Genomic DNA, 23,604 nt, shown 5'->3' with positions numbered 1-23,604 from the left:
GTGTTATAAGCGAGGTGACAAATAGAGGCAAGGAGCTGGACTTTCATGTCAGAGGTAGTAACTGGGCGGAGTGACTAATCCCAATGCCGTGATCTCATCTTTAACACCAGATACCAGGAAAAGTGATTTTCGTGGTAGGAAACCCCACTTTGTGCTGAGGTGGGGGGGGGGGGGGGGGGGGGGGGGGGCTCTCAGATCAGAGAGGAATGTGAAACAGGGACATTTTTTCCCCCAAATGGATAGTCAAATTTTTTTAACTTAAAAAGAAATAGCCAAATCAATCAAATACATCTTTTAAATTCTACATTTAAAAGTAATCTGTGCACAATTATGTTCTACTTTTTACTTAGGGTTATAGATCATAGATCATAGAATTTACAGTACAGAAGGAGGCCATTCGGCCCATCGAGTCTGCACCGGCTCCTGGAAAGAGCACCCTACCCAAGGTTAAAACCTCTACTCTATCCCCACCCAACACTAAGGGCAATTTTGGACACTAAGGGCAATTTACCATGGCCAATCCACCTAACCTGCACATCTTTGGACTGTGGGAGGAAACCGGAGCACCCGGAGGAAACCCACGCACACACGGGGAGGATGTGCAGACTCCACACAGACAGCCGGAATCGAACCTGGGACCCTGGAGCTGTGAAGCGATTGTGCTATCCACAATGCTACCGTGCTGCCCCAAATGTTATGTATATTTTTTTTTAATACGAACGTATTATGAGCACGCACTAAGTGAGATGGAGAATATATCTAGACAGAACCACAGTGACTGTTAAACTAGGATTACTCACACATTCATAGTCAGCACTGTAGTCATAAACAAAGTCGCCGTTTTCTTCATAGTCTGCATAATCTCCTGTGTCTCTGGTTCTCATCTGAGGCTGTAGATAATTACCACATACAAACCGATTAGAAGTGGGATAAAGGAATCAGTTAAAATTCTATTTTTTTGGATCATCATCATTAGACGAGCCAAAGGCTATTCTTTCCAGCATTAAAGTGAAGGCAGGCAGCATACTCATGAACATAAAAATACAGCAATGATTAAATTGTATAGATGATATTTATGAGTCATGATTAATGTGTATTGGTGCAGTGTATGGAGCTTAGATACTTGTTTAAAATCAGGATTAATTAGCCAAAACATAGAGAGTTCAATCTCCAAGTTGATGCCACCATTGATGGGTTCTTATTTCCTATTACAGTGATTTTAGGCATTCAATCACTATTTTAAAAAAAAAGAGTTGAAAATTATTCAGTTCCGAGCTCCCTTCACACAGGAAGAAAGACCATCATTGATGGTGGATTGATTAGCAGAAATTAGCTTTTTGTTGCTCCAGGACCCCTTACCTAGGGGTTCCTCTGAGGGAAGTAAAATTCTACCCGATTTACATTACAGACCCCCTTAAAAAGGAACTGTGCACCATTGACGGCTTTGTTTTTCTTCATACTGACTTTGGTTGGCATCTGTTTCTTAAAGGGGGCGGTCGTCGGGCTGATGAGGGCGATGGTTTCAAGGGGCGGGGGGGGGGCAGGTAGGCAACAATAGGTGGGAGACATGCTGGTGCCGGAGCCGCGGCCACTAGGCTAGCTGGGTGAGCTAGTCTGCGGGAGCGTAGTGGGGGGTGTGTATACAATCAGATTAGGGATGGGGTTAGGTTACAGAGCGTTGTTGCTAAGGGGGGGGGAGGGTTGTTCTGCTGACGATGGAGGGATTTGATGTTAGACGCGGAGAAGAGGTCGGGGATGGGCGCTGCCAGGAGGCGGGGCTACAGAGGCGCGGGGCACGGGCTGGGGGCAGGCCCAGGAAAAGGGATGGCTGATCGGCAAAAGGGGGGGGGGGGGGGGGGGGGGGGTGCGGTGCCCCCCAACCAGGCTGGTTACGTGGAACCATTTACCTATTGCCCTAGCCGCCTCCCTCTTTCTGAGCTGCAGAGCCAGCATCTAGCTGGCTTTCTCCCCAGGGAGAAATAGAGGGCTAAATGGGCCATGAAGAGAGCTAATGTGTTCGCGCATCTTAGGGCTTTAAAGGCGGACGTGATAATGTTGCAGGAGACGCACCTGAAAGTAGCGGACCAGATCAGGTTGAGGAAGAGCTGGGTTAGTCATGTATTCCACTCAGGGCTAGACGCTAAGACCAGGGGGGGGTCGCGATTCTGGTGAACAAGCGGGTTCAGTTTGAGGTGGGGAATATTGTTTCGGATGGGGGAGGTCGCTATGTTATGGTGAGCGGTCGGCTGGAAGGGAGGAAGGTGGTCTTGGTCAACATATATGTGCCAAACTGGGATGATGCGGATTTCATAAAGAGGGTGCTGGGGAAGATACCCGACCTGATTCCAACAAGTTGGTTATGGGAAGGGATTTCAATACAGTTATGGATCCAGGCCTGGACCGGTCCTGCTCAAGAACTGGCAGAGTGTCAGCAATGGGAAAAGAGCTGAGGGAGTTCATGGAGCAGATGGGGGGTGCCAATCGTGGAGGTTTGCTAGACCAATAGGGAAGGAGTTCTCCTTCTTCTTGCACGTTCATAGGGTCTACACCCGCCCGGATCGATTTTTTAAAAAAATACTGAGTAGGGAAATACCGACAGGGGTGGTGGATGCACAGTTTCGGCAATCACCATTTCCGACCATGCCCCGCATTGGGTTGAGCTACAGGTGAGTGAAGAGAGCTTCCAGGCTGGCTGGAGGCTGGATGTGGAACTGCTGGCGGATGAAGGGGTGTGCGAGAGGGTGAGGAAGTGTATACAAAACTACCTGCAGGTCAATGATATGGGGGAAGTCTCAGCAGCGGTGGTGTGGGAGGCGCTCAAGACAGTGGTGAGAGGGGAGCTGATTTCAATCCAGGCTCACAGGGACAAGACGGACAGGGCAGAAACGGACCGACTGTTAGCGGAGATCCTGCAAATTGACAGGAGGTATGCAGGGACCCAGAGTGCGGAGCTCTTGAGGGAACGGAGGAGGCTGCAGGCGGAGTTTGGGGTGGTGTCCACGGGTAAGGCAGTGGAGCAGCTCAGAAAGGCGAGGGGTGCAGTATATGAACATGGGGAGAAAGCCAGCTAGATGCTGGCTCTGCAGCTCAGAAAGAGGGAGGCGGCTAGGGCAATAGGTAAAGTGGTGGATGCAGGCAGGAACTTGGTAGGGGATGCGGCGGGTGTGAACACAGCTTTCAAGGACTTTTATTACAAACTTTATAGCTCAGAGCCCCCCGCGGGGCCGGAGGGGATGAGACGCTTCTTAGATGGCCTGACATTCCCAAAAGTGGGCAGGGAGCTAATAAAAGGGCTGGGCTCCCCGATCAGAGTTGAGGAGATATAGAACATAGAACAGTACAGCACAGAACAGGCCCTACGGCCCTCAATGTTGTGCCGAGCAATGATCACCCTACTCAAACCCACGTATCCACCCTATACCCGTATACCCTATACCCGTAACCCAACAACCCCCCCCCCCCCCCCCCACTTAACCTTACTTTTTACACTACGGGCAATTTAACATGGCCAATCCACCTAACCCGCACATCTTTGGACTGCGGGAGGAAACCGGAGCACCTGGAGGAAACCCACGCACACACGGGGAGGACGTGCAGACTCCGCACAGACAGTGACCCAGCCGGGAATCGAACCTGGGACCCTGGAGCTGTGAAGCATTTATGCTAACCACCATGCTACCGTGCTGCCCATGAGGGCTTAAAGGCCATGCAGTCAGGTAAGGAACTGGGGCCGGATGGGTACCCGGTAGAATTTTGTAAAAAGTTCTCCGGGATATTGGGGCCGCTGCTGGTCAAGGTTTTTAATGAGGCAGGGGACAGAGGGGTACTGCCCCAGACAATGTTGCAGGCTACCATCTCCTTGATTTTAAAACGGGACAAGAACCCGGAGTTGTGTGGGTCTTATAGGCCGATCTCCCTTCTTAACGTGGATGCTAAACTGCTGGCAAAGCTCTTGGCCACTAGGGTTGAGGATTGTGTGCCGAGTGTTATTATGGAGGATCAAACAGGGTTCGTTAAAGGTAGGCAACTGGTGGTGAATATAAGAAGATTGCTCAATGTGATCATCATGCCCCCGGAGGGAAAGGAGGTGGAGGTAGTGGTGGCTATGGACACGGAAAAGGCGTTTGACCGGGTAGAGTGAGAATACTTATGGGAGGTGCTGGGACGGTTTGGATTTGCGGTGGGTTTCATCGACTGGATCAGGCTGATATATCAGGACCCGGAGGCGAGTGTGAGGACAAACAGGACGACGTCCGACTATTTCAGATTGCACCGCGGGACGAGACAGGGGTGCCCCCTCTCCCCACTGCTGTTTGCGCTAGCCATAGAGCCGCTGGCAATTGCTCAGAGGGCTTCAGGGGGATGGAGCATAGAGTTTTCATTGTATGCAGATGACCTGCTTTTGTACGTTTCGGACCCGATGGCGGGGATGGACGGAATCATGGCGACCCTGGGGGAATTCGGCCGGTTTTCGGGGTACAAATTGAATATCACAAAAAGTGAAATGTTTGTAGTTCAGGAGAGGGGCCAAGGGGACTGGCTGAGGGAGCTGCCGTTCCGGTTAGTTAGGGACAGTTTCAGGTACCTGGGAATACAAGTGGCGTGGGAATGGGGTCGACTACAAAAGCTGAACCTGTCCCGGCTAGTAGATCAAATGGGAGGGGAGTTTCGGAGGTGGGATGCGCTCCCGCTGTCGTTAGCTGGGAGAATACAGACAGTTAAAATGACGGTCCTCCCGAGGTTCTTATTCGTGTTCCAGTGTCTCCCCATTTTCATTCCATGTTCCTTTTTTAAGAGGGTAAGCAAGATCATTTTGGGCTTTGTATGGGCGGGCAAGTCCCCGCGAGTGAAGAGGGTGATGCTCGAGCAGAACCGGGGGAAAGGGGGGCTTGCACTGCTGAATTTCAGCAACTATTATTGGGCGGCTAACATAGCCATGATAAGGAAGTGGGTGGTGGTGGGGGTGTCGAATTGGGAGTGGATGGAGGCAGCCTCATGTAGGGGTACCAGTCTGGGAGCCTTGGTGACGGCGCCCCTGCCGTTCCCGCCAGCGCGCTTCTCCACCGGTCCTGTAGTGGTGGCGGCCCTTCGGATCTGGGGACAGTGGAGGAGGCACATAGGACAACAGGAGCATCGGTCTGGTCCCCAATATGTGACAACCACCGGTTTGTCCCGGGGAGGTTGGACGGGGGTGTCAGGTATGGCGGAGGGCGGGGATTGAGCGGATGGGAGATTTGTTCTTGGAAGGGAGCTTCCCTAGCTTGAGGGCGCTGGAGCACAAGTTTGGGTTGACGAGGGGGAATGAATTCCAGCATATTCAGGTGCGGGACTTTTTGCGCAGGCAGGTGCCATCTTTTCCACTCTTGCCACTAAGGGGGATCCAAGATAGGGTAGTGTCTAGAGGATGGGTGGGGGAGAGAAGTGTCTCGGATATTTACAAGGAGCTCATGGAGGAGACGCAGACCGAGGAGCTGAGGCATAAATGGGAGGAGGAGTTGGGAGGGGAGATTGAGGAAGGCGTGTGGGAGGATGCGCTGAGCAGGGTTAATGGGACTGGAACATGTGCCAGGTTCAGCCTGATTCAGTTTAAGGTTGTCCACCGGGCCCACATGACAGTGTCCCGGATGAGCAGATTCTTCGGTGAAGAGGGCAGGTGTGTAGAGTGTCTTGGAGGACCGGCAGACCATGTCCACATGTTTTGGGCGTGTCCAAAACTTAGGCGATACTGGCAGGGGTTCGAGGCAGTCATGTCTAAAGTACTGAACATAAGGGTGGCACTGGGTCCGGAGGCGGCGATTTTTGGGGTCTCAGTGGCCCCGGAAGTCCAGGGGCAGAAAGAGGCCGACGTTGTGGCTTTTGCTTCCCTGGTTGCCCGGAGACGGATACTTCTAGCTTGGAGGGACTCAAAGCCCCCGAAGTCGGAAGCCTGGCTGTCAGACATGGCGAGTTTCCTGGGCTTGGAGAAAATCAAGTTTTGCCTTGAGAGGGTCGTTATTAGGGTTCGCCCAGAGGTGGCAACCATTCATTGACTTCTTTGCGGAGAATTAATCGTCAGCAGGGGGGGCGTGGGGTTAGGGGAATGTAGTATAGGGGGTCAATTAGGCAGATCTGGGTAGGACAGGTTAGGGTAATTGCACTGTATACTTTGTTTATTGTACTGTCCTTATGTTTTCACGTTCTGTAATTCTATTGTTTACAATGCCAAAAAATACCTCATTAAAATTGTTTATCAAAAAAAAAATAATGGAACAAGAGAAAGAACATCCTATCAGGAGCTTGTTGGATACAAGGGAAACCCTTGACACATTTAGGGAGGCAGTGGAGTAGTGGCAATGTCACTGAACTTGTAGCCTGGGACCTAGACTAACGTTTTGGGGACACTGGTTCAAATCCCAGCAGGGCAGCCGGTGGCACTTCAATTAATAAAAGCTGGTATTGAAAGCTAGTCTCGGTAACAGTGACCGCAAAACTATTGTTGATTGTCGTAAAAAGCTATCTGGTTCACTAATGTCCTTTTGTGAATGTCTCTTTAATTCACTTATCTATCAGTCCGGAAGAAACAGTCTCGAACACGCTCGTACTTAGAATATTCTTTATTGGGCAGCCCGCTAGGTATTCCAAAGAAACACCTCTGAGTGTGCCAAAGTTTTGCCCAAAGCATCCTATCTTTATATATTTTTTTAAGGGGCTGTCCCTTACAGTCACTTGAGCTTGCCTCCAGTACAGATTACAGCTTGTTTTTACCAAATGTTTAGTACATGATTAATTTGTTATTGTCATATTTTCAATACATAATTTTACAGACATTGAGGTTATCTATTAGCACATGAGCATATAGCAATTTTAGCAAAACACCAAGTGTCCAGCCATGATTTATCAATGGCTCTTACATTTCATATTCCGTCATCCAGCCATCTTCCTTGTTTCTCAAGGCTATTTGGCTTACAGTCATGAATCGGCTCACGAATTCAATAATAACTCCCTCCTTAGTAAATTTCCACTAATGTGTCCCATTACTTCTGGATGGTTCTAGCTATTAACCCTTGCTTCACATTCTCACTTTAAATCCTTTAAATCTGCCGTCCTTACCTGGTCTGGCCTACATGTGATCCAGATCCACAGCAATGTGGTTGACTCTTAACTGCCCTCTGAAGCGGCCCAACAAGCCACTCAATTCAAGGGCAATAAGGGATGGGCAACAAATGTTGGCCCAGACAACGACGCCCAGATCCCATGAAAGAATAATAATGTGCACTAGATTCCCCTCATATGTCAGCAACAGAGCTACATGCAGTACCATATTCTCTGTACCTGTTTGAAGCAACCACAGATTGGACAATAGCACAGCCACCCAGTGGAACGGAGGCCCTTCCGGTGACTTCCTTGACTAACAGTCCCATTCTTAAAAGGTCATCTTTGAGTAATAAAAGGCCAGCGTGAACAAAATAGGGGCCAAACACTCAAGACACCCACAAACAGCAAGTTCAGTGGGGATTCTTTTTTGAACTGAATTGTGTACTTTTATTTCTCCCCAAATATTTTTTATTTTCAAACTTGGTTGCAATACCTACTGCATTATGGATTGTGATCTTCCTTCTTTTTGGTCTGTAAGTGTAAGTGTATTCTCCACTCCTGGGTCTAGCCTCATGCGATGTGGTACTAGATGAAATGTCATTTCTGTTTGGTAGGCAGTCTTGTGGCAAATGTGCTGCAGACTCATTTGCATTCATACCTAAATCACTGCGAGGGCCTTCTGCTCCTGGTTTCTGCACTGAAAAACAGCGAACAAGAAAAGCAAAATCAGACAGGACTTTTAAAAACCGACAAAAAATACAACTTTAGGACTTCTGGTGGCAGCCATGGAGTGAGTGGTCACACATTTGGCAGCTCCCGCTCAAGGTGTTTTTTTTCAGACCTTTTCCACATTTGTAGGTGGATGTTTTGTTGAAAGAAGGTGCAGGGGTGACTGGTAAAAGTTTAACTCCACTGGTGGGGCTGGTGGATGGGTCCACGGACCAGAAGCGCAGCGAGAAGAAGGGAGCTGCTGGTACTAGAGAATCTTCGTGCGACTCAGGTCAAGGTAGTGGAGGGTAAAAGATGAGTGGGAAGCTGGAGGGGATGCTGGTGGTTTTGGTTAATGTTTATGCCCCAAATTGGCACGATGTGGAGTTTATGAGTCAGGTGCTGGGAAATATCCCGGACCTGGACTCGAACTGGTTGATTATGGGGTGAGGGGGACTTTAATACGGTCATTGACCCAGGTTTGGACCGGTCGAGGTCGGGGAAGGTGTCAGCGGTGGCGAAGGAGCTGAAGGGGTTCATGGAGCACATGGGGGGTGGACCTGTGAAGGTTTGGGAGGCCGAGGGCGAAGGAGTTCTCCTACTTCTCCCATGTGCACAGGGGGTACTCTCGGAGTGATTTATTTTGTGGTGGGAAAGACGTTATTGGCGGGGTGATCAACTCGTAGTCAGCGATCGTGATGTCAGATCACGCACTGCACTAGGTGAACTTGGAAGTGGACCTCGGATGAAGTTCGGGCTAGTGACCATGGGGAAAGTAGTAGGGCAGTTGTGGAAGGCCAGAGGGGCAGTGTATGAGTACAGGGATAAGGCTAGTATGATACTGGCCCGCCAGCTCAGGAAACAGGGAGGGAGATTGGAAGAGAGAAGGATGGGGTGGGGGGGGGGGGGGGGGGGGCGGTAGAGTGGTACTGTACCCTGTGGAGGTGAATGGGGTACTTGAGTTTTACGAATCGGCTTTTTGAATCGGAACCCCCAACTGGGGTGTAAGGAATGTGGTGAATCCTGGACAGATTGGAGTTCCCCAAGGTAGAGAAGAATCTGGCAGACGGGTTGGGAGCACCCATTGGACTGGTGGAGGTGATGGATGGTTTGGGGGCAATGCGGGCAGGGAAAGCCCCAGGCCCAGATGGCTTCCCTGTATAAATTTATAGAAACTTTCTCGGAGACCTGGGGCCCCTGCTGGTAAGGACATTTAATGAGGCGAGGGAGATGGGAGCTCCCCCCCACATTATCGCAGGCCTCGCTATGCATAATTTTGAAGAAAGATAACGACCCGGAGCAATGTTGGTCCTACCGCCCGATATCACTGCTGAATGTAGACGGCAAGTTGTTGGCCTCACAGATTGAGGACTGTGTGCCACGGGTGATATCGAAAGACCAGATGGGGTTTGTAAAGGTGAGGCATCTGTTGGGTAACATTAGGCGTTTATTGAACGTTACAATGATCCCCTCAGAGAGACGGAATATGGAGGTGGCGGTGGCTATAGAAACGGAGAAGGCCTTTGATCGGGTAGAATGGGAATATTTATGGGAGGTACTGAGGCGGTTTTGGATCGGGCAGGGGTTTGTAGATTGGGTCCGGTTGTTGTATCAGTCACCAGCGAGTGTAAGGACGGACCGGGTGAGTTTGGGATATTTTAGGCTCCACCGTGGGTTGAGGCAGGGATGCCCACTCACCCTGTTTCTCTTTGCCTTGGCAATAGAGCCACTGGCAATGGCGCTTAGAGTGTCAAGGGGTTGGAAATGGATAGTGTGTGGGGGGGGGGGGGGGGGGTGGAGCACAGGGTCTCGCTATATGCGGATGATCTGTTGCTTTACAGATCAGACTCATTGGAGGGAATCATGGACATTTTGGAGGAATTTGGCAGTTCTTTGGGTATAGGTTAAACATTGGGAAGAGTTAGGTCTTTCTGATCCAGGTGACGGGACAGGAGAGGAGGTTGGGCAAGATGCCGTTTAAGGTTGTGGGGATGTGTTTCAGGTAACTGGGCATCCAGGTGGCACGGAAATGGGAGCAGCTACATAAATTAAATTTGGCGCGGCTTGCGAAGCAGATGAAGGCGATTTTAAGAGGTGATATGTGCTCCTGCTGTTGTTGGCGGGGCAGGTGCAGTCCGTGAAGTTAGCGGTGGCCCCGAGATTTTTATTCGTGCTCCAGAACCTTCCGATTTTTATTCCAATGGCCTTCTTTAGGAAGATGAATGCATTGATCTTGGGGGGGGGGGGGGGGGGGGGTTGTTTATGTGTGGGCGGGGAAAGCTCCACGGGTAAAGAAGGTGCTGCTGGAGCGGGGATGTGAGGTGGTGGGGGGGGGGGGGGGGGGGCTGGCCTTGCCACATTTGATGAACTACTACTGGGCAGTGAATATAGCCATGGTCAGGAAGTGGATAATGGGGGAGGGGTCGGGGTGGGAGCAGATGGAGGCAGCTTCTTGTAAGGACACTAGCTTAGGGACACTGTTGACAGTTCCTCTGCCATTCTCGCCGGCCAGGTACTCCACAAGTCCTGTGGTGGCCCGGAGAGCGTGGGGACAGAGGTGGCAGCACCGGAGGCTGGAGGGTGCCTTGGTTCGGGCACCGATTTGCAGGAATCACAGGTTCGCTCCAGTGGGGCTGGATGTGGGGTTCCAGGGATGGCGGCGGACAGGGATTGAGCGGTTTGGGGACCTATTGGTGGGAGCTTCCGAGCATGGAGGGACTGGCAGAGGAGTATGGAGCTGCCAGGTGGGAATGGGTTCCGGTACTTACAGGTGTGGGACTATGTGAGGAAACAGATGCCTTCCTTTCCTAACCTGCCGCCCCAGTGAATGCAGGACAAGATGGTGTCGAAAACAGGGGTTGGTGAAGGCAGAGTGTCGGAGATCTCCAAGGAATTAATGGACTGGTAAGGTGACTGGTAGGACAGGGCGAGGCCTAGGACAGCCATGCACCCTTACCTTAATGGAGGCCTTTAAGTAGAGTACCCAATTATTTTATTTTTTTCCAATTAAAGGGCAATTTAGCGTGGCCAATCCACCTAACCTGCACATCTTTGGGATGCGGGGGTGAAACCCATGCAGACACGGGGAGAATGTGCAAACTCCACACAGACAGTGACCCAGGGTCGGGATTCGAACCCGGGTCCTCAGCGCTGTAGGCAGCAGTGCTAACGAATGTGCCACGTGCTGCCCGCTAAGTGCCAATTATTGACCACCTGAGGGCTGCTTGCTTTCCACTTGCCTGCAATATTTTGACTGGTGCAGTATTTTGACTTGTGGGAGGAGTTCAAGAATGCAGGGAGATCACCCTGGTCTGGTCTTGGATAGGAAAGGATGGGGTGCCTCCTTTCCCGACCTCCCAGCTAGATTGGCCGCGCTCTCCCTTTGCCCCCAAGGTCTCTCTCCATCCACCGCCCCCTAACTTAAAACCAATTGAATTGATGTTTATTCAAAGATAAATTATTGGAATAATCTGAGTTACCCTAGTGCAGGCAACAGGAGTAGGCCATTTAGCCCATCAAGCAGCTCCGCTATTCAACATGATCATGGCTCATCGGAAAGTTCGACTGGATTGAATTGGATTGGATTTATTTATTGTCACGTGGACCGAGGTACAGTGAAAAGTATTTTCCTGCGAGCAGCTCAACAGATTATTAAGTACATGAAAAGAAAAGGAAATAAAAGAAAATACATAATAGGGCAACACAAGGTAAAAGAGAGAGGTTAGTATAATGTTAGTCTTAGAATTAAATTTTAAAAGATTAGAACGAGTATAAGATAAATAAAAAGAGGATCTGTTCGGGAGAGCTTGCAAAGAGTCGCCTCGCTCCGGTGCCTATCCAATAACCGCTTGAAAGTTCCGAAAGTGTCCAACTCCACTATGCGCCATAAAGAGCATCCTATCTGGCTGCATCACAGCTTGGTATGGCAACGGCTCAGCCCAAGGTGGCACGAAACTGCAGAGTGTGGTGAACTCAGCCCAAAGCTGGACACAAGCTTGCCATCCTCACATTGATTCTGTCTACACCTCCCGCTGCCTCAGGAAGGCAGACCGCATTATCAGAGACCCCTCCCACCCAGGCTTTGCCTTCTTCCAGATCCTTCCATCAGGCAGAAGATACAGAATTCTGAAGACCTGCACATCCAGACATAGGAACAGCTTCTTCCCCACAACTACTAGACTCCTCAATGACTCTCCCTTGGACTGATCTATTCCTGTAAGAACCCTATTCACAACGCCCTGTGCTGCTCCTGCTCATGTGTTTGCTTTGTCTAGCCCCTTGTTCCGCTCTGTCACCAATCACTGTTTGTCGATGTACCATTTGTCAATGTACTCTATCGATTATTCTGTTTTTGTCCACTATGTACATACTGTGGACGTTCCCTTGGCCACAGAAAAATACTTTTCACTGTACTTCGGTACATGTGACAATAAATCAAATCTGTACAGTGTCTAAATTGGGAAAGGTTGGATAAAGTAGACAGGGAAAAACTGTTCACATCAGCTGATGGTATAAAGACTAGGAGACACAGATTTAAGGTTTTGGGTAAGAGTTGTGGGTGGAGGGGGATGTGAGAAATAATTTAAATGCAGTGAGTGGTAATGATCTGAAACTCGCATCCAGGAGGAGGTGGAAGCAGAGACAATAGGAAATTGGATAGATATTTGAAAAATTGCAGGGCAGCAGGATTAGAATAGTGAATGGGACTGATCAGTTTTCTCTGAAGAAAGCTGGCATGGACTTGATGAGCCGAATAACCTTCCTCTGTGACTATGATTCCAAGTGGCTTTTGCTTCGGCTCCTGTAAGTATAGCGCTGTCAAAGAATGTATTCTTCTTACAACAGAAAAGACCTTTGTTTAGGATTAAAACATTATTTACCATAAACTACAGCAGCCAGATATCTTTTTTGGTTGTTCGCTTGTGACTGATCATCAGTAGTAAGGGACGATGAACCATTCTGAATGTCCACCATTTCGGCTCCATTGAATATCACAGCTTCTGCGTCGTCTTCTACTTTAACCCTCAGGTACGAATCTGCAGCAATAGTTTAAAACAAAACTGCAATTAAATCTAAACAACGTGCTGCTACAACTATTTCAAAATCTCTACGTTCAGATCTCTGTACATGTAATATGTTTACAAAGCAATTCAAGAACAAAAAGGTCAAAATTCTTACCACCGTGACTATAATAGCAACGTAGATCAAACTTTGTGCCAACCTTTTCCTGTTCAATTTAGAATGGCTTGAACCATTCTAAACAGAAAATTCCTTCATAGAAATCTAGGTCATAAGTTGTAGGGCACGATCTTCCCAAAAGGGAACAAAGTCCCAGAGCGAGCGTGTTTAGCCACATGTTAACCAGCATTCACATGCCGAGAATCGCATGGTTATTCAACGGCAAAGCCGCACATAGGCAACGGGGAGCTCTGCTTGCTGGAACTTCCCACAAAAGCTCCGAGGCCCACAAAAAAATCCCTGATCTCCCCCCTACCCCTCCAATCCCCTTGGAGACCCCCAGAAGTGGCGTTCCATCTGGTCCTGTTTATGGGGACCAGTACCAAATGACACTCACCCAAGGTCACCGAGTCGAAGGGATTGAATCCCAAAGCCTCAGGTACATCGAGAATCTGCACATTAGAGCAAGGCTTACTGCCTTGCTCGAATATGCAGATTTGCCAAAATCTGATGCCAGCCATTGTGGGCAGGATTCTCCTTGCAACGCATCGCGAGACTGCGTTGAATCTCACGAGACATTGGGAGCCAGGTGGATCCCGGGAGCAGGGATCCTGGCTTTCACCGGCTACGCTGCTCCGTGGCGAGCAGCTTTTCGGGCACTTTTAAAATAAAGATACAAGGCACTCCTCCCATGAAATTGAACTAAATAACAGTAAAGTTTCTTGAGATTGTCAGTTATCATAGTTGTTGTGGGAAATTGAAATTGTTGCAGTCAAATATTCACTGGTTCCAATAATAGCTTACCTGTCCAGGTCCCCTGCTGCTGTCAAATTCATTAGTTGGGAGAAGAAAGTGTGCGCCTTACAAATAGCAAGTTCTGTCATGTATAAGTTTTTTAAATCCTGAAGTATCATGTGTGTTCTACTTTCAGAACCTGGAGTTTTACCTTGGTTTCTGACAAGAGATCACTCCTCGGAGAAACAGGCCTCCCATTTTAAAGAAAGCATTACTGAATGTAAACCATTGCTCAAGGACAAATATAATCCATCTTTCTCACGTTTAATTCTGTGCGTGGCCTCCTTTGCTTGTTTCTGCACTCACTGTTATCTCATGCCATTTTACTTATGTATAGTTTTACCTGGGAATCAAGCAGCAGGCTAAATTAATTCACTATTCTCTGTTCTCCGCCACTTCTGAAAAGTTCAAATCAGCCCTTATAGTTCTCCAACAACAAGTGTAAATACACAGCCCCAGAATAAATCAGTCTCATGCCCGCATACAAGTTTGGCCGTTTTAAAAAGTGTTGAAAGTTTTTTTTTAAAAAAGCTTTGTGCACTGACCTTAAGTTAAGAATGAATGGCAGCTTAAAATAGCATGAGGAATTTACCAGAATATGCTGATTAAATTAGAAACTAGCAAAAGACCATATCATTCATCAGCAAGTTTTAAAAAAACCTACTGACCTAATCACTTGGTTACTCATTACTCAATTCTACTTTTGATTAGGCCACTTTCAGCCAGTAGATCTTTGGGCCTGGATTTCCAAGTCGGGCTGACTTGGAAATCTTTTCAAAATGGCAGATGGGTCCCGGATCCGAGATTCTGGCCCCATTCCCATTTCTAGCTATTTCTGCTGGCGCAGGACAAGGATGTAGATAGTTCACCCACACCCAGCACTCCTGCCCTTGCCAGCTCCATTGCAGAGGTGGCCCTGTCCACCTCCCTGCATTTACTGTGGTCTGGTACTTCTGTAAAAGTACATGACATTTTCCGAGGAATTGTGAACCATAGGCGGGTGGCGGGGGGGGGGGGGGGGGGGGGGGGGGGTATACCCCAATCCCAAGTGGAGGACAGAAAAAGACACCTGTGCTTGGAATTCAAATAACAGGTTTTGAAATGCAAAAAATAAATCTGTTCTTTCAGTTTCATTAGATGCTGTCTTGTACAATTTCATTGGATGCTGTCTTGTACAGTTTCATTAGATATGTCTTGTAAAGTAGATATGTTTTTACTGCACATTATAGGGCTCAGCCTTTTGTAAGTGTTGAGATGCAGTAAATTGTTTTCTCATTGGGAAAAGTGCTATTATGCATTCAAAACAGTGCTTGGGAACTTTACAAAAGGAAATAGGTGGCCAGGCATCGGTTTCTCCACATGGACTTATGAATGCTTGGCTGAGCTCAAAAACTCATTAAGGATTCATTCAACCAGGAGGTGGTTATTTGCTGAAGCATTTGCTTTGTTTGACTGATATCTTTACGAGGTTACAATAACTTTTTCTTTGAACTCTTTCTTTCAATGTTTATGTTTATTTGATCAAGATGAAGAAGTGTAAAGTGAGGCAAGGCTTGTTAGTGATACTAGAGGGGCTGTCTGACACTTTTATAGGCTTGTAAGAGCAAGTTTTTTTCAAAGCACATTTTTGAATGGATGTTTGTTTCACTGCATTTTAAGTCATGCTATTGGCTGTATAGTGAATACTGGGTGAGTGGACATAGAGAACCAAGGTGGGCTTTCTAACCTACCTTCCCTTGACACTCACCCACCTCTCTGGCTGCATCAGAATTGCTTCCAGACTCGGTGGAACAAATTGATCCCAATCCCAACTGCAGCCTTCCTGGAGTGCAAATACCTGGACAGCCATTTACATGGGACAGGTTTTCCAATCTCAGGAGATTTCAAGCCTTGAGCTTTCTGCATCCATGGTGAAAATCCAGCTCAGGTGAAGTGTAAAGTATACAGATTGTACTATACAAGATATTACAATTGCATGGATAAGATAGTTGGACCAGATGGCCATTAAAGATCTATCATTGAATAATCAAAAGGTATTTATGAACAGTGTTTATTATGGGTGTCATGTGAGAGTACCTTTAAGAGATGAGTGTTTAAGAAATGTACCTTTAAACAAGGGGTATTAGTCTCTATAATCTAAAAACTGTAAATTGATCCTTTGGTGATTTAAAACTAATAACTGCTCTCAGTTGTGACTTTAACCTGATGTGCTTCTGTTAAAAGTTATTTTTTAAGTCTTATGGATGTTAAAAGGACAGCTTGAGAATTACTTAGTGTTGTATTCTTTGAGGGTTGCATTTGAATTAATGGTTGCTAAGATGTTCACTGTATGTTTTAAAAAGGTTAACTTGAGTTCATAGAATAAACACTGTTTTGCTTTAAAAAATACTTTCCCATTTCTGTTGTACCACACCTGTAGAATGGGCCGTGTGCACCCCATACCACAATCTATTAAACGTTGTGGGTCAGGTGAAGTCCATGATACACTTTGGGGTTCTCTAAACCCTGGCCCATAACATGGGTGACAGAAATGTTCAATGTGCAAGCCTTTTAATTTCACATGCAACTAAAATGGCCTATCATAGCACTAGATCTCTAATAAACTGGAAATTATGGCAAGCTAGGGCTGGTTTAGCACACTGGGCTAAATCACTGGCTTTTAAAGCAGACCAAGGCAGGCCAGCAGCACGGTTCCCGTACCAGCCTCTCCGAACAGGCGCCGGAATGTGGCGACTAGGGGCTTTTCACAGTAATTTTTTTTTATAGAGAAATACAGCACAGAACAGGCCCTTCGGCCCACGATGTTGCGCCGAACTTTTGTCCTAGGTTAATCATAGAATTTTGGACAATTTGTCATGGCCAATCCACCCAACCTGCACATCTTTGGACTGTGGGAGGAAACCGGAGTACCCGGAGGAAACCCACGCAGTCACGGGGAGGATGTGCAGACTCCACACAGACAGTGACCCAAGTCGAAATCGAACTTGGGACCCTGGAGCTGTGAAGCAATTGTGCTATCCACAATGCTACCGTGCTGCCCTTAAGAAGTTAACCTACACTCCCTTATTCTACCCTAATCCAAGTACCTATCCAATAGCCGCTTGAAGGTCCATAAATTTTCCGACTCAACTACTACCACAGGCAGTGCATTCCATGCCCCCACTACTCTCTGGGTAAAGAACCTACCTCTGACATCCCCTCTATATCTTCCACCATTTATCTTAAATTTATGTCCCCTTGTAATGGTGTGTTCCACCCGGGGAAAAAGTCTCTGACTGTCTACTCTATCTATTCCCCTGATCATCTTATAAACCTCTATCAAGTCGCCCCTCATCCTTCTCCGTTCCAATGAGAAAAGGCCCAGCACCCTCAATCTTTCCTCGTATGACCTACTCTCCATTCCAGGCAACATCCTGGTAAATCTCCTCTGCACCTTTTCCAAAGCTTCCACATCCTTCCTAAAATGAGGTGACCAGAACTGCACACAGTACTCCAAATGTGGCCTGACCAAGGTTTTGTACAGCTGCATCATCACCTCACGGCTCTTAAATTCAATCCCTCTGCTAATGAACGCTAGCACACCATAGGCCTTCTTCACAGCTCTATCCACTTGAGTGGCAACTTTCAAAGAACAATGAACATAGACCCCAAGATCTCTCTGCTCCTCCACATTGCCAAGAACCCTACCATTAACCCTGTATTCCGCATTCAGATTTGTCCTTCCAAAATGGACAACCTCACACTTGTCAGGGTTAAACTCCATCTGCCACTTCTCAGCCCAGCTCTGCATTCTATCTATGTCTCTTTGAAGCCGACAACAGCCCTCCTCACTATCCACAACTCCACCAATCTTCGTATCATCTGCAAATTTACTGACCCACCCTTCAACTCCCTCATCCAAGTCGTTAATGAAAATCACAAACAGCAGAGGACCCAGAACTGATCCCTGCGGTACGCCACTGATAACTGGGCTCCAGGCTGAATATTTGCCATCCACCACAACTCTCTGTCTTCTATCGGTTAGCCAGTTTGTTATCCAACTGGCCAAATTTCCCACTATCCCATGCCTCCTTACTTTCTGCATAAGCCTACCATGGGGAACCTTATCAAATGCCTTACTAAAATCCATGTACACTACATCCACTGCTTTACCTTCATCCACATGCTTGGTCACCTCCTCAAAGAATTCAATAAGACTTGTAAGGCAAGACCTACCCCTCACAAATCCGTGCTGACTATCCCTAATCAAGCAATGCCTTTCCAGATGCTCAGAAATCCTATCCCTCAGTACCCTTTCCATTACTTTGCCTACCACCGCAGTAAGACTAACTGGCCTGTAATTCCCAGGGTTATCCCTATTCCCTTTTTTGAACAGGGGCACGACATTCGCCACTCTCCAATCCTCTGGTACCACCCCTGTTGACAGCGAGGACGAAAAGATCATTGCCAACGGCTCTGCAATTTCATTTCTTGCTTCCCATAGAATCCTTGGATATATCCCGTCAGGCCCGGGGGACTTGTCTATCCTCAAGTTTTTCAAAACGCGCAACACATCTTCCTTCCTGACAAGTATCTCCTCAAGCTTATCAGTCTGCTTCACGCTGTCCTCTCCAACAATATGGCCCCTCTCATTTGTAAATACTGAAGAAAAATACTTGTTCAAGACCTCTCCTATCTCTTCAGACTCAATACACAATCTCCCGCTACTGTCCTTAATCGGACCTACTCTCACTCTAGTCATTCTCATATTTCTCACGTATGTGTAAAAGGCCTTGGGGTTTTCCTTGATCCTACCCGCCAAAGATTTTTCATGCCCTCTCTTAGCTCTCCTAATCCCTTTCTTCAGTTCCCTCCTGGCTATCTTGTATCCCTCCAGCGCCCTGTCTGAACCTTGTTTCTTCAGCCTTACATAAGTCTCCTTCTTCCTCTTAACAAGACATTCAACCTCTCTTGTCAACCATGGTTCCCTCACTCGACCATCTCTTCCCTGCCTGACAGGGACATACATATCAAAGACACGCAGTACCTGATCCTTGAACAAGTTCCACATTTCACTTGTGTCCTTCCCTGACAGCCTATGTTCCCAACTTCTGCACTTCAATTCTTGTCTGACAGCATTGTATTTACCCTTCCCCCAATTATAAACCTTGCCCTGTTGCTCGCACCTATCCCTCTCCATTACTAAAGTGAAAGTCACAGAATTGTGGTCACTACCTCCAAAATGCTCCCCCACTAACAAATCTATCACCTGCCCTGGTTCATTACCAAGTACTAAATCCAATATGGCCTCCCCTCTGGTCGGACAATCTACATACTGTGTTAGAAAAGCTTCCTGGACACACTGCACAAACACTACCCCATCCAAACTATTTGATCTAAAGAGTTTCCACTCAATGTTTGGGAAGTTGAAGTCGCCCATGACTACTACCCTGTGACTTCTGCACCTTTCCAGAATCTGTTTCCCAATCTGTTCCTCCACATCTCTGCTGCTATTGGGGGGCCTATAGAACACTCCCAACAAGGTGACTGCTCCTTTCCTATTTCTAACTTCAACCCATATTACCTCAGTAGGCAGATCCCCCTCGAACTGCCTTTCTGCAGCTGTTATACTATCTCTAATTAACAATGCCACCCCCCCACCTCTTTTACCATCCTCCCTAATCTTGTTGAAACATCTATAACCAGGGACCTCCAACAACCATTTCTGGCCCTCTTCTATCCAAGTTTCCGTGATGGCCACCACATCGTAGTCCCAAGTACCGATCCATGCCTTAAGTTCACCCACCTTATTCCTGATGCTTCTTGCATTAAAGTATACACACTTCATCCCATCTCCTTGCCTGCAAGTACTCTCCTTTGTCATTGTTACCTTCCCCACTGCATCACTACGTGCTTTGGCGTCCTGACTATCGTCTACCTTAGTTGCTGGACTACAGATCCGGTTCCCATTCCCCTGCCAAATTAGTTTAATTTCATTGAAGCCTACTCGTGGCAATAAGCGATTTTCATTTCATTTCATTCAAGCCAAACAGCAGAGTTTTATGGGTCCCTGCCAATACATTAGTAGCAGGTAGGGGAACCTGTAAAATTCCCTGGGAGGTCTTCCCACCATACCCCCAACCACCTGCACCGATCTATCCACAATTATAATGGGGCAGGCAAGGCCTCGGGCAATCCACCTTTATTGAATTGAGGCCTTTAAGAAGCCCATTAATAGCCTCTTCCTGATCGGCCTCAATATTGGAGCCAGTGGGAGGAGGCCAGAGCTAAGGTGATGAAGCCCAGCAGGTCAGACAGAAAAGGAAGGGGCTTATTTCTCTGGCTCCTATCCACATCAAGCAGCCGGTTCCCAAGGTCATCCTCCAACCCCAGGTGCACCCTCAGCTCACCCCTGGACTTTCTATCAAGTCCCCCAGCCCCTGGGTGTCTATCTCTATGCCTGCTGAAAGGCCCCTACAATTACCTGTGCACTGGCTCTAGGACTTAAGCGATTGTTTGTAGTCCCAGCAGTGGCCACTGCTCCCAGTGACGATCAGATTGGCCCAACAGCTCTGAGGTGGGACCTCCTCCAGAGTTTGGGACAAAAGAAAAAATCACCAATTTATCCTTATCAGAGTGTTAAATGACTGTACTCACTGACTCTTCAGGTGGCAGGGCAGGAAATACTGCCACCCGTTTATTGGCTCTTCCCACTAGACTGTTAATTCGCTCTTTCGAGAAACACATCTAACCAGCTCTTGAACCCAGCTATATATTCTGCTTTTATGGTCTGTGTTAGGCCATAAGACATAGGAGCAGAATTAGGCCACATGGCCCATCAAGTCTGCTCCGCCGTTCAATCATGGCTGATATTTTTCTCATCCCCATTCTCCTACCTTCTCACCATAACCCCTGATCCCCTTAATCAAGAACCTATCTATCTCTGCCTTAAAGACACTCAGTGAATTGGCCTCCACAGCCTTCTGCAGCAAAGAGTTCCACAGATTCACCACCCTCTGGCTGAAAAAAATCCTCCTCTCCTGTTTTAAAGGATCGTTACTTTAATCTGAGTTAGTGTCCTCTGGTTTTAGTTTTTCCTACAAATGGAAACATCCTCTCCACGTCCATTCTATCCAGGAATCACAGTATCTTGTACGTTTCAAGAAGATCCCCTCTCATCCTTCTAAACTCCAACGAGTACAGACCCAGAGTCCTCAAATGTTCCTCATACGACAAGTTCTTCATTCCAGGGTCATTCTTTTGAACCTCCTCTGGACCCTTTCCAAGGGCAGCATATCCTTCCTTAGATATGGGGCCTAAAACTGCTCACAATACTCCAAATGGGGTCTGACCAGAGTTTTATACAGCCTCAGAAGTATATCCCTGGTCTTGTATTCTAGCCCTCTTGACATGAATGCCAACATTGCATTTGCCTTCTTATCTGCCGACTGAACCTGCACATTAACCTTAAGAGAATTATGAATAAGGACTCCCAGGTCCCTTTGTGCTTCTGCTTTCCGAAGCATTTCCCCATTTACAAAATAGTCTATGCCGAGATTACTCCTTCCAAAGTGCATAACCTCACACTTTTCCACATTGTATTTCATTTGCCACTTCATTGCCCACTCTCCTAGTTTGTCCAAGTCCTTCTGCAGCCTCCTTGCTTCCTCAATACTACCTGTCCCTCTACAGATCTTTGTATCATCTGAAAACTTAGCAACAGTGCCTTCTGTTCCTTCTTCCAGATCATTAATGTATATTGTAAAAAGTTGTGTTCCCAGCACAGACCTCTGAGGCACACCACTAGTCACCGGCTGCCATCCTGAAAAAGAACCCTTTATCCCCACTCTTTGCCTTCTGCCAGTCAGCCAATCCTCCATCCATGCCAGGATCATACCCTGAACACCATGGGCTCTTAACTTATTTGACAGTCTCAGATGCGGCATCTTGTCAAAGGCCTTCGGGAAACCTAAATAAATCACGTCCACTGGTTCTCCTTTGTCTAACTTGCTTGTTACCTCCTCAAAGAACTCTAACAGATTTGTCAGACACGACCTCCCTTTGACAAAGCCGTGCTGACTCAGTCCTATTTTATCATGCACTTCCAAGTGCTTCGCAATCTCATCTTTAATAACGGACTCTAAAATCTTACCAATGACCGAAGTCCGGGTAACCGGCCTATAATTTCCCATCTTCTGCCTCCCTCCCTTCTTAAACAGTGGTGTTACATTAGCCACCTTCCAGTCCTCTGGGACCCTTTCTGCCTCTAGTGATTCCTGAAAGATCATCACTAATGCCTCCACAATTTCCTCAGCTATCTCTTTTAGGACCCTGGGGTGTAGTCCATCCGGTCCAGGTGACTTATCCACCTTCAGACCTTTCAGTTTCCCCAGAACCTTCTCCTTAGTAATGGTCACTGCACTCACCTCTGCCCCCTGGTTCTCCTGGAGCTCTGGCATCCCACTGGTGTCTTCCACCGTGAAGATTGATGCAAAGTAACTATTCGGTTCGTCTGCCATTTCTTTGTTTCCTATAATTACTTCTCCAGCCACATTTTCTAGTGGGCCAATGTCTATTTTTGCCTCTCTCTTACCTTTTATATATTGAAAAAATCTCTTCCCTATCTTCCTTTTTTTTACTAGCAAGATTGCACTCGTACTTCATCTTCTCCCCCCTTATAGCTTTTTTTAAGTTGTCCTTTCCTCGCTTTTAAAGGCTTCTGAATCCTCTGGTTTCCCACTAATCCTTGCCTCTTTGTATGCTTTTTCCTTAGCCTTTATGCTGTCCTTGACATCCCTCGACAGCCATGGATGCCTTGTCCTCCCCTTAGCATGTTTCCTCCTCCTTGGGATGAATTTCTGTTGTGCCTCCCTAATAACCCCCCAAAACTCCTACCATTGCTGTTCCACTGTCTTCCCTGCTAGGCTCCTTCTCCAATCAACTCTGGCCAGCTCCTCCCTTATGTCTTTGTAGTTACCCTTATTTAATTGTAATACCGTTACATCTGATTACAGCTTCTCCCTCTTCCTTCTTCCCGTACCAGCCTCCCCGAACAGGCGCTGGAATGTGGCGACTAGGGGCTTTTCACAGTAACTTCATTTGAAGCCTACTTGTGACAATAAGCAGTTTTCATTTTAAATTTAATTTCAAACTGCAGGGTAAATTCTATCATATTGTGGTCACTGCTCCTGAAGGGTTCCTTCACCTTAAGTTCTCGAATCAAGTCTGCCTCATTACACATCACCTAATCCAGAATTGCCTGTTCCCTAGTAGGCTCTGTCACAAGCTGCTCCAAAAAACCATCTCTTAGATATTCCACAAATTCCATTTCTTGGGATCCACTACCAACTTGATTTTCCCAGTCCATCTGCATATTGAAGTCCCCCATGATTATCGTAATATTGCAGTTTTTACATGCCTTTTCTATCTCCCGATTTATTTTCTGCCCCACATCCTGACTACTGCTTTGGGAGATGTACATAACTCCCATCAGGGTCTTTTTACCTTTTGCGATTCCTCAACTCTACCCACAGAGATTCTATGCCTTCTGATCCTATATCGCTCATTGCTATCAATTTAACTTAATTCCTTACTAACAATGCAACCCCACCCCCTTTGTCCATCTGCCTGTCCTTTTGATCGGACACATATCCTTGTATATTTGGATCTCAGCCCTAATCCCCTTGCAGCCACGTCTCTGTGATGCTCACAACATCATACCGGCCAATTTCAATGTGTGCAACAAGCTCATTTACCTTGTTCCGTATACTGCGCGCGTTTAGGTATAACACCCTCAATCCTGCATTGGTCACCTCCCTTTTCACACTCTCCTCAGTCACTGTAACCTGTGCTGTGGCCCTTTTTGATTTT

The 23,604-nt window shown here is 47.4% G+C and overlaps 1 protein-coding gene across 5 annotated transcripts in view; it reads right to left on the bottom strand.

Moving 5' to 3' along the window:
• The window catches only part of LOC119969218, a 102,983-nt gene that overhangs the window by 65,382 nt on the left and 13,997 nt on the right, over window positions 1–23,604 (bottom strand). For all 5 annotated transcript variants that reach the window (XM_038802531.1, XM_038802530.1, XM_038802534.1 and 2 more), the window contains exons 2-4: window positions 12,663–12,818; window positions 7,572–7,771; window positions 801–890 (exon numbers count right to left, since the gene is read on the bottom strand). In XM_038802531.1, coding sequence (XP_038658459.1) covers window positions 801–890; window positions 7,572–7,771; window positions 12,663–12,756 — 384 coding nt within the window. In that variant the 5' untranslated portion in view covers window positions 12,757–12,818. The remainder of the gene's footprint in view (window positions 1–800; window positions 891–7,571; window positions 7,772–12,662; window positions 12,819–23,604) is intronic.

This window comes from Scyliorhinus canicula, chromosome 7, assembly GCF_902713615.1.
Source record: "Scyliorhinus canicula chromosome 7, sScyCan1.1, whole genome shotgun sequence".
Taxonomy (NCBI): Eukaryota; Metazoa; Chordata; class Chondrichthyes; order Carcharhiniformes; family Scyliorhinidae; genus Scyliorhinus; species Scyliorhinus canicula.
Note: the sequence above shows the minus strand (reverse complement) of the source record. Positions and strands in the feature narration are given on the sequence as shown.